General features: G+C 39.7%; 1 protein-coding gene across 1 annotated transcript; it reads left to right on the top strand.

The window, feature by feature from the left end:
• The first annotated feature begins 2,172 nt into the window (after nt 1-2,172).
• On the top strand, nt 2,173-11,970 carry LOC108728996 (uncharacterized). The gene is given in 15 exon segments (XM_018457878.1): nt 2,173-4,023; nt 5,080-5,268; nt 5,516-5,751; nt 6,036-6,247; nt 6,319-6,395; nt 6,502-6,698; nt 6,772-6,932; nt 7,190-7,358; nt 7,435-7,628; nt 7,955-8,084; nt 8,143-8,332; nt 8,417-8,559; nt 8,862-8,948; nt 8,950-10,421; nt 10,423-11,970. Coding segments are annotated over 15 exon segments (5,334 nt in total). The 5' UTR covers nt 2,173-2,582; the 3' UTR covers nt 10,859-11,970.
• Nucleotides 11,971-12,739: the final 769 nt, after the last annotated feature.

Below are 12,739 nucleotides of genomic sequence, written 5' to 3'. Positions count from 1 at the left end.
GAAAAAATATTAAATCAATAACCAACTGCTGATAATTAACCGACTATTGATCTTGTCACCTCCTATAAAAGCGGCTGGTTTTTGTCGTTGAAAGTGTTTCGCGAATTGTACGATGAGCGGTGCAGATTTTGTAAATATCTTCCTATTTTCGTTAAATCAAAGAATTTCTGTTTTAATACGAGCTCATCAGTAATCGAAATATTAGGATAGTAAGAATGCTTTTTTCACAGATAACTCACATCGTCGTACAATTTTTAATTAATATATATATATATATATATAAAATCGATTCTGCTTTATACTGTCTGTAAATAATATTTAAAACAATATTAAATATTAAATAAATATAAATATAATATAAATATAATACAAACTAATGGTAGATTTCTAAAAATTTTATTAATTCGTATTTGTATTTAGAAGAATTTAAATTTGCGACTTGAAGATTCTGGACATGCAATCACAAATTGTACAGTTTTTTAAATTATTGTTGCAAACAATAATTTAAAAAATAGTGCAATTTGTGATTGCATTCGTGATTGCATTTGTTTGCTTATTCTCTGAAATTTGAATTATCTTTTTGTAACGTGTTTGTTTCGGACTCGAAGAAGCAGATAATGACTCGCTGGCTAAACTTGGCAGCAAAATCTAGGAATTCGAACAGCTCTTCATTGTGTCCATGTATTGTTCTGCAAATTGCTAAACTAGATAGTTGTTATCAGTTTACAATTACAAGTAGCACAAGTTTACAATCAATTCTGAGAACAAGTTTTGGAAAGTGCGCGTGAAAAGGTTCGGTTATATGAATGTTAATTTATTGCTGTATATATATTTATCATTTTAATTTCATCTTATATTGTTATACTTTTACATTTGAAATATTGATATTCCACTAAATATATTGTATTTAAAGAGAGAAAAATATATATATAATATGTAGTGGAAACCTTCAGTGACGATTGTAATTAATCCGAATACGTGTCGGATTTTACTGCGAGGGCCGATGTGAGCTTTGTGCGCAAATTTCGCCACCGTTGTCCGCTGAGATTGACTAAATTCGCAGTAAGCGGATCAACGTATTCGTTTGCTGCTGTCCCACGACCTAACTAGGACTATTAATAATAAATAATCAACAATCGTATTCGTTTCAATGCAATCACTATTATAAAAGTCGCATTAAAATTTTATTACTTGTCAGCCGGAAAATTAAGATTACTAGTACTCTGATCATAATTTAAAAAAAGAGATGAGTTTTCTAGACAAAATAAATATTTTTTAAATCAATGAGCTTTCAGATTAAGGTAATTATTTGATAGAAATTTGTTTCATTAATGCTGAAGCGTACATAAGGCAGTTAAATTTGAGCATAATTGTATACGTCAAAAGTATCTTAATTATAAGTTCGATCATGCATCTTTGTCATGATCTTCCATAGATGTTATATAAAATATGTAAAGCTTAAAATTCTCAGAAGAAAAATAGAAGAGAAATAATTTTCTACAATTTTAATATTTAATTTAATTTATGTAATATGTCAAATTTCCAGCATATGTTCAGGTTTTTTGTAATTAGCACACAAATAATTTTATGGATTCGTCGCGATCGCAGGGTGCGTGATTTAACCTACGGACCTTGATAAGATGCGCGAAGCCAAATATCCAGATCTGTACTCTGAAAATAGCTTGCCATAATGTACTATAACGAGTTTTGTTAACTATTATCCGCGTGTCAAGCGAGTTTGAAAGAACTCTGCTTTTTTTCCCACAAAAGAAGTCAAGAATTAAGATTCTCTGTTTAAATATGTAAATTTTGAATTTATTAAAATTACAATTAAATATCTCAATCAAAAGTTTCTAAAGGTCTCTTTATGTGATATTAAAACACTCTCTGTCTTCTATGCATTTTCAGATGACAAATGCTGTTTCTGCTACGAATTCTTTTACGAATTTTGATTCACATTTTTCTATCTGTGCGTACTTTCTAAATCTTGAATTATTTTGTGACGCGACGGTATTAAAGGTGAAGCTTTCTCTTGCACGGATACAAAGCGAGAAGTTGAGCTGCAAGCATCACCGAAATTACGCGGACCACCGCCCGTGTTCTTCCAGTATCTTGCGTAATAAATCCGCGTCGGCCGGACCGCAGCGGATCCGGTAGCGTCGTTGCAGTCGGAGCCGCGGTTGGAAGAGGCCGCTGCCGCTGCTGGCGGTCGACCGCCTCGAAATGTTGATGCTAAATAAAACTCCTAGCTGCTTGGGCCAATGCCATACGCTCTAATTTCCGCGAAAGCACGGCCGGCTGTAGACGTGGTGGCCCGGGGTCTGCCACGTCGGAGGGCGATCAGCACGACAGATCACCGATAAATCTTACGAATTCTTCGCGATCGCGAAACAGGAAGTGGAGGACTCGAAGGAGATAGAGAAGCCGCGGGTGAAAAGACGCGTAGCCGTTCATCTTGGGCGGTTTCTTGGAAAGGAAAATCACTCTCACCCGTCAAGCAATAGGCATCAACGACAGACAGTGGGTCGAACTTTGCGAACAACGTCCAGTCCTCGCCTCTTCCATGTGAAGGCTGCCCTGTCATGGCTATCGCCCTTCTGGGCAAGTGCGTCGCGCTGCTGGCTCTCATCGTGTTGCTCTACGCCACCTGCTATGGCTTCCGGGTACGTGACATCGTGTCGCAGACACACCATCCGACCGTCTGCGTCTCGACGCACGGCAGAGTTTGTCCAATGGACAGAACGGTGACGACCGGAGGACCGATCTCGATCCGGAAATGGCACGAGGGCATGGTGCCGCGGACCATCGCTGGTGACCGGAAACCACCTGCCGAATCAATGTCAGACGCTGGAATGGGGAGAATTCGAATCGAGAAGATCACCGAACATCCGAGAGACAAGGGTGCGACTAGAGTTCCGAGAAGCTCCAGGATAGAAAGTGACGAGATAGATGACGACGAAGAGGAGGAAGAAGTAGTTGTAGAAGTGGAAAGCGTGGAGGAGGATGAGGAATCGGTGGGGGATTCCGAAAGAGATCAGGCGGATGAAAAGACAGATGACGAAGAAGAAGAAGAAGCATCCGAGACTGAGCTATCAGATCAGGATGCTGAAGATAAAGAAAAGAAAGTGAAAAAAAAGTTTTCTATTGACGACGATGATGATAAGAGTGAAGATAATGATGATGAAGATGAAGAAGATGATGATGAAGATGAAGATGAAGATGATAATGAAGATGAGGATGAAGATAAAAACGATGATAAAAAATCTTTCAAAAAAGACTCAAAGAAACAAATGAAAAAAATTAAAACCACAAAGATTGTTAAATCTATAAAATACGGTAAAAGTAGAGCTGATGATGACGACGACAAGGAAGAGGAAGATGATAAAGAAGAAAAAAAAGCAGCCAAGATAGATCAACGAAAAGTAACAGAATCACTTAAAAATAAATTTAGTGCACCACATAAAAAAGAAAACGAAGACGACGATGAAGATGAAGATGAAGATGAAGATGAAGAATCTGATGTAAAAGAAACCACTCCAGCACCTAGAAAATTAGAGAAAGTAAGACTCGCCGATAAAGATAAAACAAGGACAACTATTTTACAAAGCAAACGCGATGTGGAAAAACCAAAACAAGATGATAAAAAGCCAGCCGATGTCGCAAAGTCAGCGATGAAAGCAGAGAGCGTGAAAAAGACGATCGAAAGTACAAAGAGAATTGAATCAGTCGAAAGTACGAAAGAATCCATCGAATCCAGCACGAAGAAATCAGTCGAAAGTGCCAAGAAATTAACTGAAGGTACGAAAAAAGTTGAATCAGTTAAGGGTACTTCTAAGCCTAAGGCTGAGGTGCCTGAAATTGCAACGAAGGTAGACGAAAAATCGAAGACGCGAGTGAAACCGGAAACTTCAACACCTGCACCGAAAATTAAGGAGCAAGCGAAACAACCGGAGAAGGCGGATGTCAAAAAAGTAACAGCGAAACCAACTTCGAGACCGTCGAAGGAAGTTTCGCAAGCGGAGAGTGAGTATTATGTAAAAACGGTTCGATACGAAAAGCGAGTTTATCCAACAATGTTTAGTGTTGCCACGTAAATAGGCATTGCACTGGTAGTAGTATCTTAAGTAATAATCTAAAAGATATAATATATCCAACGACCGTGTAATCTTTTATTCGCTTTAAGCTTCTCTTGCGCATAGAAATTCCGCATTGTTTCTTTCTGAATGGCTTTGAGGAGAAATTGAACGATTTTTCTCTTTAAATACAGTTTTTTTGGAAAATGATCTATTGAAGATAATATTTATTGAAATAATAATTAAATAATGGGCGATTGAGAGCGGTAATTCGGGCGTTATAATTTACAATTTATATTTTTAACTTCCTTACATTCATTTATAAAACGGACGTTTTGGCTTTATTCGAGACATCATTAGCAATGTCCAGGCAGTGAAATCCATTAATTGGTATAGAGTAGCCGCAATAGAATCAGTTTCAGAATGCAGCAGAAAGAGCCTTTCAATTACCATACTTGAAGAGTTTAATTGTCAATTAGCTGTTAGACTAAATGAGCGCCACTGCAAACTATGATTGCATGTTAAACGTAATCTACGGATGTATCGCAAAAATAAATAATGTATAATTATAAATTAAGAAATCGTCGCATCGATTATTGAATGAACCAAGTACAGAAAAATAATAAAAGATTCTAGGACTGATTCTATTGCGACTACTCTTTGCACCAATTAATGAATTTCGCTGCTTGGACATCGCTGCAGATAAAGGGTCGAATGAAGTCAAAACGTCCGTTTTGTAAATCAATATAAGGAAATTAAAAGTATAAATTGTAAATAGTAACGCACGAATTATCGCGGTATTATTGTTCTCAATCGTTCGTTATTTAATTGTTTCTTATTGTTTTAACTCAAGGGCACAATTTTTATCTTTTTGTTTTTCAGCGCTGTATTCTTATCTTTAAATAAAACAAATAAATATACAAAAAAATAAATAAATTATAAATACTGAGGCCGTGAAAAAATTTCGCAATTCATTATATATGATTAATCAGGCGATATTTTTTAGAGCAAAAAACGAAGCCGAAAACGAAGGAACATACAGATGCGTCTATTACATTGTCCGAAGTGAATGATGCAATTTTGCGTGTGCCGACTTTCGTGCCAAATTTCACGAACGTTGAAAATTCGGAATGTCAGCAACATGGCAAGATATTCCTGCGACAATTGAGAGGTTACAAGTTGTGGGCGCTCCAAAGTGAGTGAGTCGATTGACTAAAATAACTGTTCATTCTATTTTCATTCAGGAACTAAAGTTATTGTGATTACTTCAACTAGAAGACGTCCAGCGCTAAAAAATGTTTCTAAACAGGATATGTAGGCATTATTTTTGAACTGTTAAAATTCTTTAATCGAAATTTCCGATTTGTACAACCTAAATATATGTTTCTGATCTTGAAAAATTACATCAATTTCATCGAACCAAAAATCTATCTTGTTTATAGTGTTAGATTCGAGCGCAAAGATTCCGTCAGGCTTGTTACGAGGAAACGTGAATCAGCTTGGGGATTACGATCAATGTTTGGGTGTGCTGGCGCATGTTAAAGTGGACGAGAAGACGATAAGAATTCAAGGGAAATATTGCTTGGCAACTGTAGACCTGCATGCAACCCATTCAGACATGAGGCTGCCGGTCAATCTAATGCAGGCCCGCGCTTTTATACGAGGAAATATGCACGACGTAAGAGAAATGTTGCCAAAATTATATTAAATTAATATAAAAATTTCTATATTGTCTGTATTTCGTGTGAAGGTTAAAGAAGATAGATAATAGAAATCTAAAAAACTTAATTGTGTTTTCTTTTTGTATTTATTTTACAGTAAATTTTTAAAGTAGAAAATTTTAAAATAATTGGATTTTTAAAATTTAAATTCAAACTTAAAAAAAAATTAAACTTAAACGTAATTAACGTAATTACATAATTCGTATTTTTGAAATAACTTTTCGACAATCTAATGTTTCAGCCAGGTCATTTCATTCCAAAATTCACTTCATTTAATTGGGCGCTGTGTCTACCCGCGGCGTGTTCCGCTGAGGACGCTGAACATGCATTAGAAAGTACCTTAAAGGATTACAATGGAACTGTTGGAATTAAATTTATGGTGAACGTTGATCCGAATATGTGTTACGTCAAGCAAAAGTTTCAGACCTATTCGAAAGAGACAATAGGTGTTTTGTGCGTATCTTTTTATCATATCACGAAAAATCAAGCAATTGATAAATGCATGTTGTTAATTTATTTTGTAGGTATTTTTACGCTATGATTATTTGTCTCGTTATTGTAGCGACTGTGAGGGATTACTTCGTGGAGACGCGAGGGAAAGGTACGTGAGTCTCGATAAATGAATCTTTTACGAAACTGAAATTAGGTTCGCCAGAATATTTCAATACAGCTGCGATTATGGCATAATGCACGCATCTCCTTCGCAGGAAATTATTCTGAGAGGATAATCATGTCATTTTCCTTACGAAGGACGATTAAAGCCTTATTGAAGGAAGCGACGGATGCTGCGGATATTACGTGTATCTATGGAATAAGAGCGTTGGCTACGATCGTTCTTTATGTTGCCCATCAGCTTATAACAATTTCCCGAATACCGTTTAGCAACCGCACTTCTCTTACCGAGGTAAAATCATTGAATAGAGTCTTTGTATTAGAACGTCTCGACATATCGTTCCATTAATTCGTTACTTCAATAGATCGCCAACAGTCCGGCCAGTTCTATTCTGCGAGTGTCATTAGTTTACACGGATGCATTTCTGCTGCTAAGCGGTGTTCTAACCGCTTACAACATGGCGAAGGAACTGAAGACTCGCGGTGAAATTCGCTGGTTTTGCCGTTTCATTGCTAGATTTATCAGGTATTTTAATCTCAAAGAGAAAGAAAGAGTCCTCATAGTTGTTTCAGCTCAAATGCAAGAAAAATTTTATTGGCTGCATTTGGCAGAAAAAAAACAACTTAGTGAACGCTCAGTGATTCTTTATTCGATTAGTTCCTACATTTATATCCAGCAAAGAACTAAAGATAGGAACCAATTATATTAAAAAATCAGAGCGTTCCCTGAGCTATTTTTTCTGCTGAAGCTATTGATTGTTCCGTCACTGGCATGCTCTTCAGACTTTCACCAGCGTTACTCGCGGTGATTTTCTGGTACGCGTTCGTAATGGAACACGTCGGCTCGGGTCCGCAATGGAATAGCGTCGTCATGGCGAACGCGGAGCTTTGCAAATACAACGCGTGGACAAATCTATTATACGTGCAAAATTTTTTTCCGTTTGAGGAAATGGTGAGTAGATGGCCCAGCGACGAATTGAAAAATATTTATAAATCGTATCTATCGTGGTTCGATGGATTTTTTACAGTGCGCCACGCACACGTATCAGTTGGCCTTGGACATGCAACTGTCGCTCTTGGCGCCTATCCTAGTCTTTTTTTTACAATACAAACTCATCATCGGTATGCTCTTAATGGCCTTTCTCATCTTGTTATCTGCCACTCTTCGTTACATAGCGACAATGAACAATTATCTGTCTCTCGTCATCTATCATGGGATTTCGTGAGTACATCTTAGGCCCCTTCTTGAATCTCTTTATATCGCATGTGAAATTTATTCTCTAAAATCTTTGGAGAGGAATTTAACTCTAAAGAGTAAAATCTCACTCTTAAAAATGGATAATTGATAAAGACTAAGCCAGTCTTTTCCAACATTTTTCAACAATTGCCACTCTTTGTCATTCTTTAGAACTTGATTTCACTCCAAAGATTTTCTAAAATATAATATATGTATGCGCGATGTATACTATAAAATTTCGTATGCGATATTTTTCGAGAATAGGATGCGGGAGCGAATGATGCAGACTTTGATGGTGTTTTTGATTGCAGATTAAAGCGCCTTTACAAGACTGCTAATTTAACTTACGCGTTGCCGCTGCATAGAGCAACGCCATACGTCTTCGGTGTCGGCCTCGGTGTGTTGTTGCATTACACCGGAAAGAACGTCAGGATTCACAGGGTACTCTCCCCTCACGTAATCATAATCGCGCGTGATCGTGGCACTGTTCTAATTTCAGGTGTTAGTGATCTTGGGTTGGTTGATCGCGATAACCTTGGGCTCATGGTCGTTATTTTCACCCTGGCGTCAGGCCAAGCGTGACTACGTGTACGACGCTGAAGAGGCTACTCACTATGCAGTAATCGGGCCGGTGCTATGGGCCGCGGCTCTATGCTGGTCAATATTTGCCTGCTTCACGGGGCACGGAGGTCCGTTGTAACGCTGTGGTAACAACAATCAAATAGACGTGTAAATAGACAGGAGCACTGACGCAATAATCATTCACTCCGTAGGTAGTGTTAATAGATTCCTCTCCAGCTACTCGTTGATGATCCTCAGCAGGATATCGTACGCTGTGTATCTAACGCAATTCGCAGTATTTTTCTACAACGTTGGGACCACGAGATTCTCCACGGAATTTCAACTTCATAGAGCAGTAAGTCGTGCAAAAGAAGTAAGAATATCTTTAGAAGTGAGAATATGCAGCGTTTTGGAACAATGAATTTATTAAGCTTACGTTCTCATCACACATTTAACACTAAATGTATAACTGTTTGATTAATGTCTTGATGTGGTTATCTATCAATTTCTGTATAAAATATCTCTCAAAAGAAGAATCTCTTTATATAAACGATTAGAAAAATAATTCAAACGCAAGTTTCAGAATCAGATAGCCGCGTTTAAGATTACTTGACGTACGATAGAGAATATATAAATACATTATTCTTACGTTTGCAGATTGATCCTCTGGAAGTAGCGATAGTGATAGCTGCGTCAGTCGTTTTGACGTTACTTTTTGATCTTCCGATGCAGGAGGTGAAGAGTTTTCATAATGGAAAGCACGGACTTGGCGCTCGAAGTTTCCGAAGAAAAAAAGACACTCGTGAGCGAGAATGAAAAAGCCGAATCCGTCGAAACCGCGGTCAAGCAAGCAAACGTTTTCGAGAACGATGAAGTCACGTCCATCGGGTGGGATCGACAGAAGGATAAAGCGCACGGTGCAACCACTCTCGAGGGGCACGACACGGAAGAGAAAATAGATGTACCGACACTGAAGAAAATGAATGGAAAGCGATTGTCATTCATCGATCGTGATTCCGAAGAGATATCAAATAAAGACCGAGTCAAGCAAGCAGCTAAAAAACCGCTCAGAGACACGGAGAGCTACACGGATCGTAAAATAGGCATGAACAGGCAGAGATACGCAACGGATGACTCTGAAGAAGAAGCTATCGAATTTCTCAGAAATCAGCGACAGCATGACGAGGCTATGGCTCAGCGCAATAGACGTTCGTTATCCAGAACCAAAGAAAACAAGAGATTATCGTCAAGAGAGAGTGAAAGTGAGGAAGAGCGCAAAAAAAAGATTGAGGATGATTCGAAACAGTTTAAGAGATCCGAGTCCAGAGGAAGAACGTCAACTAAGGCGGATGATCGTTCTTGGGAATTCATCGGAAAGGAAGGTTCATCCGTTAGAGAACAACACGAGTCGAAACCACTTCTCGTAAAATCGGCGAGAAGAAGGTTCTCTTCTGAGAGCGAGGAGGAGCCACCAGCACAAGAAAAAACGAAACCGGTACGCGTTTCAAGTTCTGAAACAAGAACGAGTGATGAGGAGGAATGGGAACACGAATTAAGGATACGTAGAAAACAGTTTATGGAGAAATTGGCTACTCAACAGCGCGAGTCATTGGATGAGGAGAACGAGACTAGCGTGGAACCGTTGAAACGTAGATCCTCTGCGGAGGGCAGGATAGCCTTATTAAGAGATGATATTTCGGGTGAGGATAACATGGACTCGTGGACCGTCAGCGTTGGCCCACAAGCGCTTCTTGGGTCTTTTCAGGAACCAAGTGAGCCCGAGGAGGATGGTATTTACATGCGACGTAGAGAATACCGTGAACAGGGACCACCATCGAGAGAAGAGAGTCTAAGCGAGGAAGAGAGCAGTCAGGATACTTCGAGGAGACAATCCTATACTAGTGGTAGTCAGAAAACGTCTTTGGAAGAGGAAGACAACGTTAACAATTATAATTTTATTTTGACTAAGGGAAGCAAAAGAGAATCCCTGCAAGATCTATCGCAATTGTCACAAGAGGATTTGGCGAGTGCTGGATGGAACGTCGTAAAGAAAGAAGGCGATCTTTCTGTCAAACCAACGTCGACTGGTTTATTCAAACGAGAGTCCATTGTGAAGAGCCAGGCGAGTGAGGAAGATCCCGAATACCTCTTGCCAGAAAGGCCCAAGCTGGTCCAGCAAGAACGAGAACATCCGTTCAAGAAAGCCTGGCAAATGCAGTTCGGAAGAGGAAGGCTCTTCGGCGTACACTATAAAAGATTCCAAGGAGCAGCAATCCGAAACTAAAGCGAAAGAACCGTCGATCAAACGCGAGCTCAGTGGTGCGCAGTCCGAGGATACCGAGTCGTTCGCTGACGACGAATCGGTCGAAGTCACCGTAATGCTACGAGGTAGGAGCACTGACACGGAAGATGCAAGAACCAACTCAACGAGATCCGGGACGGATGAGACGGATTCGGTCTCGACAGAGTGCAGTAGAGCTATGCACGAAAGAGACCACAGGCAGAGCTCGAAATCTGAGACCGATGAAGATTCCGCGAAATTTAATTGGCCTGATGAAGAAGAGGAGGAGGCGCCGGAAAGTGATATCTACAGAACTGGCCACAGAGGGAAGTCTGAGGAAGTGGACTGGGATTGGGAGCGAGAGGAAACTTGACGAAAATGACTTTAGACGATTGTATAGAGTGACTATATCTTACCTTCAAATTCGGTTGAAGGCAAAGACGAAAGGAAACGATGGTTATAACGCTCGAAGGATGTACGATTTACAAGAGCAAAGATACACTGGCAAAGATGAAGAAATAATCAAAATTTATACGTTAATCGTTATATAAGTTAATAAATTATAATGAAAATATTCTATATACGCCATACAATTATAAACTCTTAATTTTTGTACGATGAGCAAAAATTCAAAAAACCCTGACTAGCTATATTACATAATAGCTATATCAATTTAAATAAATCAAGTAACGTCAGTAACGGCGGTATCAAATCCGCTTACCTCTATATATCACTTATAGGCCGCACGAAAGTCTGGGATCGCAATTAATTTGATTTAAATGACGTTTCATGGATCTTTTACGTGTATGTTTTTCGCATGGAACGCAAAGGGATGCATTAGCGAGTAAAGAGGAGAAACGGCCTCAGCTGATATACTTTACGAGACAAAATCTCGTAAAGAGCTCGTGCGCGAGCGCATAATGTTCATCGTTCGCTCGGGCTGGTAGGCGATCCTCGGCCAAACGCGTTATCCACGTGAGGTGATCTACGCTTGCGTTTATGGCGCCACGGGGATTACTTCCGTTCACCATACCTACGGATCTGCGGGTGGCGGTCGCCGCTCACGGCGGCGGCGGTTTTCATTGCTTTCACCCGACCGCCGCCGTGGCGGCGGTGGTTTGCCTCGTTTATGCCTGTCACACAGGACACGAAGGTAAACGAAGGCTTTATACCCTCTCGCGTAAACATATCCCCCATAGTCCCGTACTATACATCGCATAAACTGATGAAAAGATCGGCGCGTTACCGATCATATTTCATGCTTACGATCTGATCGCTTTATTTATGTCGCGGCTACATTGAGACTAATTACCGGTTTCCCTTCCGGCCAACACGTCGCGTCATGCTTGTCCGACACGCTTGGCCGTGACATCTCGCACAATTACTTAGTCCTTTGTTTAGCGCGTTATTAAAGTGTCGGTACTGCTTTCCTGTGGCACACCCTGTTTCGCGAGTGTTTGTGAACGTTGTCAGCTGTAAACAGATTATCCAACTAGATGATTTTCATGTCTTTTTAATGTCAAAGTTTACATAGTAAATTTGAGAATTACGTAGCTAAACATTTTTTTATCTAAAATTTTTGAAATATTTATGGATTATTTGGCGTCAATTTATTTTTCTGGTAGATATAGAGTATAGAATTATTATATACTCGTTTATGTATAAATGTATGTAAAACAATTGCGTGGGACTGTCACCATTTCATCGGGCGAAGAACAATAATAATTTGACTTGTATTTAAAAATATTTCACGGTATAGAATGAGGTCGCGGACGTTATTATGCATCGGAATCCTCACGTAAAATATATACGAATATCTGGAGACTTCGACGAGTGCTTCTGGTTCCCGCGCTTTCTCGGGTATGACGCCGCAAAATTGCATAGTCAACGTGATCCCGGACGTCCGAGGAATCCGAAACGGTTGAAGCGCGAACGGTACGACCTGCCACGGATCACTTCGTACCAATTTGGACTACGATGCCCTGCGAGATCGTGGCCGCGAGCGAAAGCCTTGGAACGGAACCCTTGAAATTCTAGGCTTCAAGATCTCGGGATCAGCATGGGTCTTCATAAGCCAGGAATTCGATAGCGGTTCCGAATCGCGGTCTGTTTCGCATCCTTGACGTCTCCATTGAACGCAGATCTTTGCCGGAAGGACGCTAAGGATAAATTTTCTTAGTAAGCCTTAAATTATAATCCTCTTATAAGCTTACCTATATGTCTTCATTTTCAAATTTTTAAATTATCAAAAATA

Source organism: Mycetomoellerius zeteki, unplaced genomic scaffold, assembly GCF_001594055.1.
Source record: "Mycetomoellerius zeteki isolate Tzet28-1 unplaced genomic scaffold, Tzet1.0 scaffold69, whole genome shotgun sequence".
NCBI lineage: Eukaryota > Metazoa > Arthropoda > Insecta > Hymenoptera > Formicidae > Mycetomoellerius > Mycetomoellerius zeteki.
Note: the sequence above shows the minus strand (reverse complement) of the source record. Positions and strands in the feature narration are given on the sequence as shown.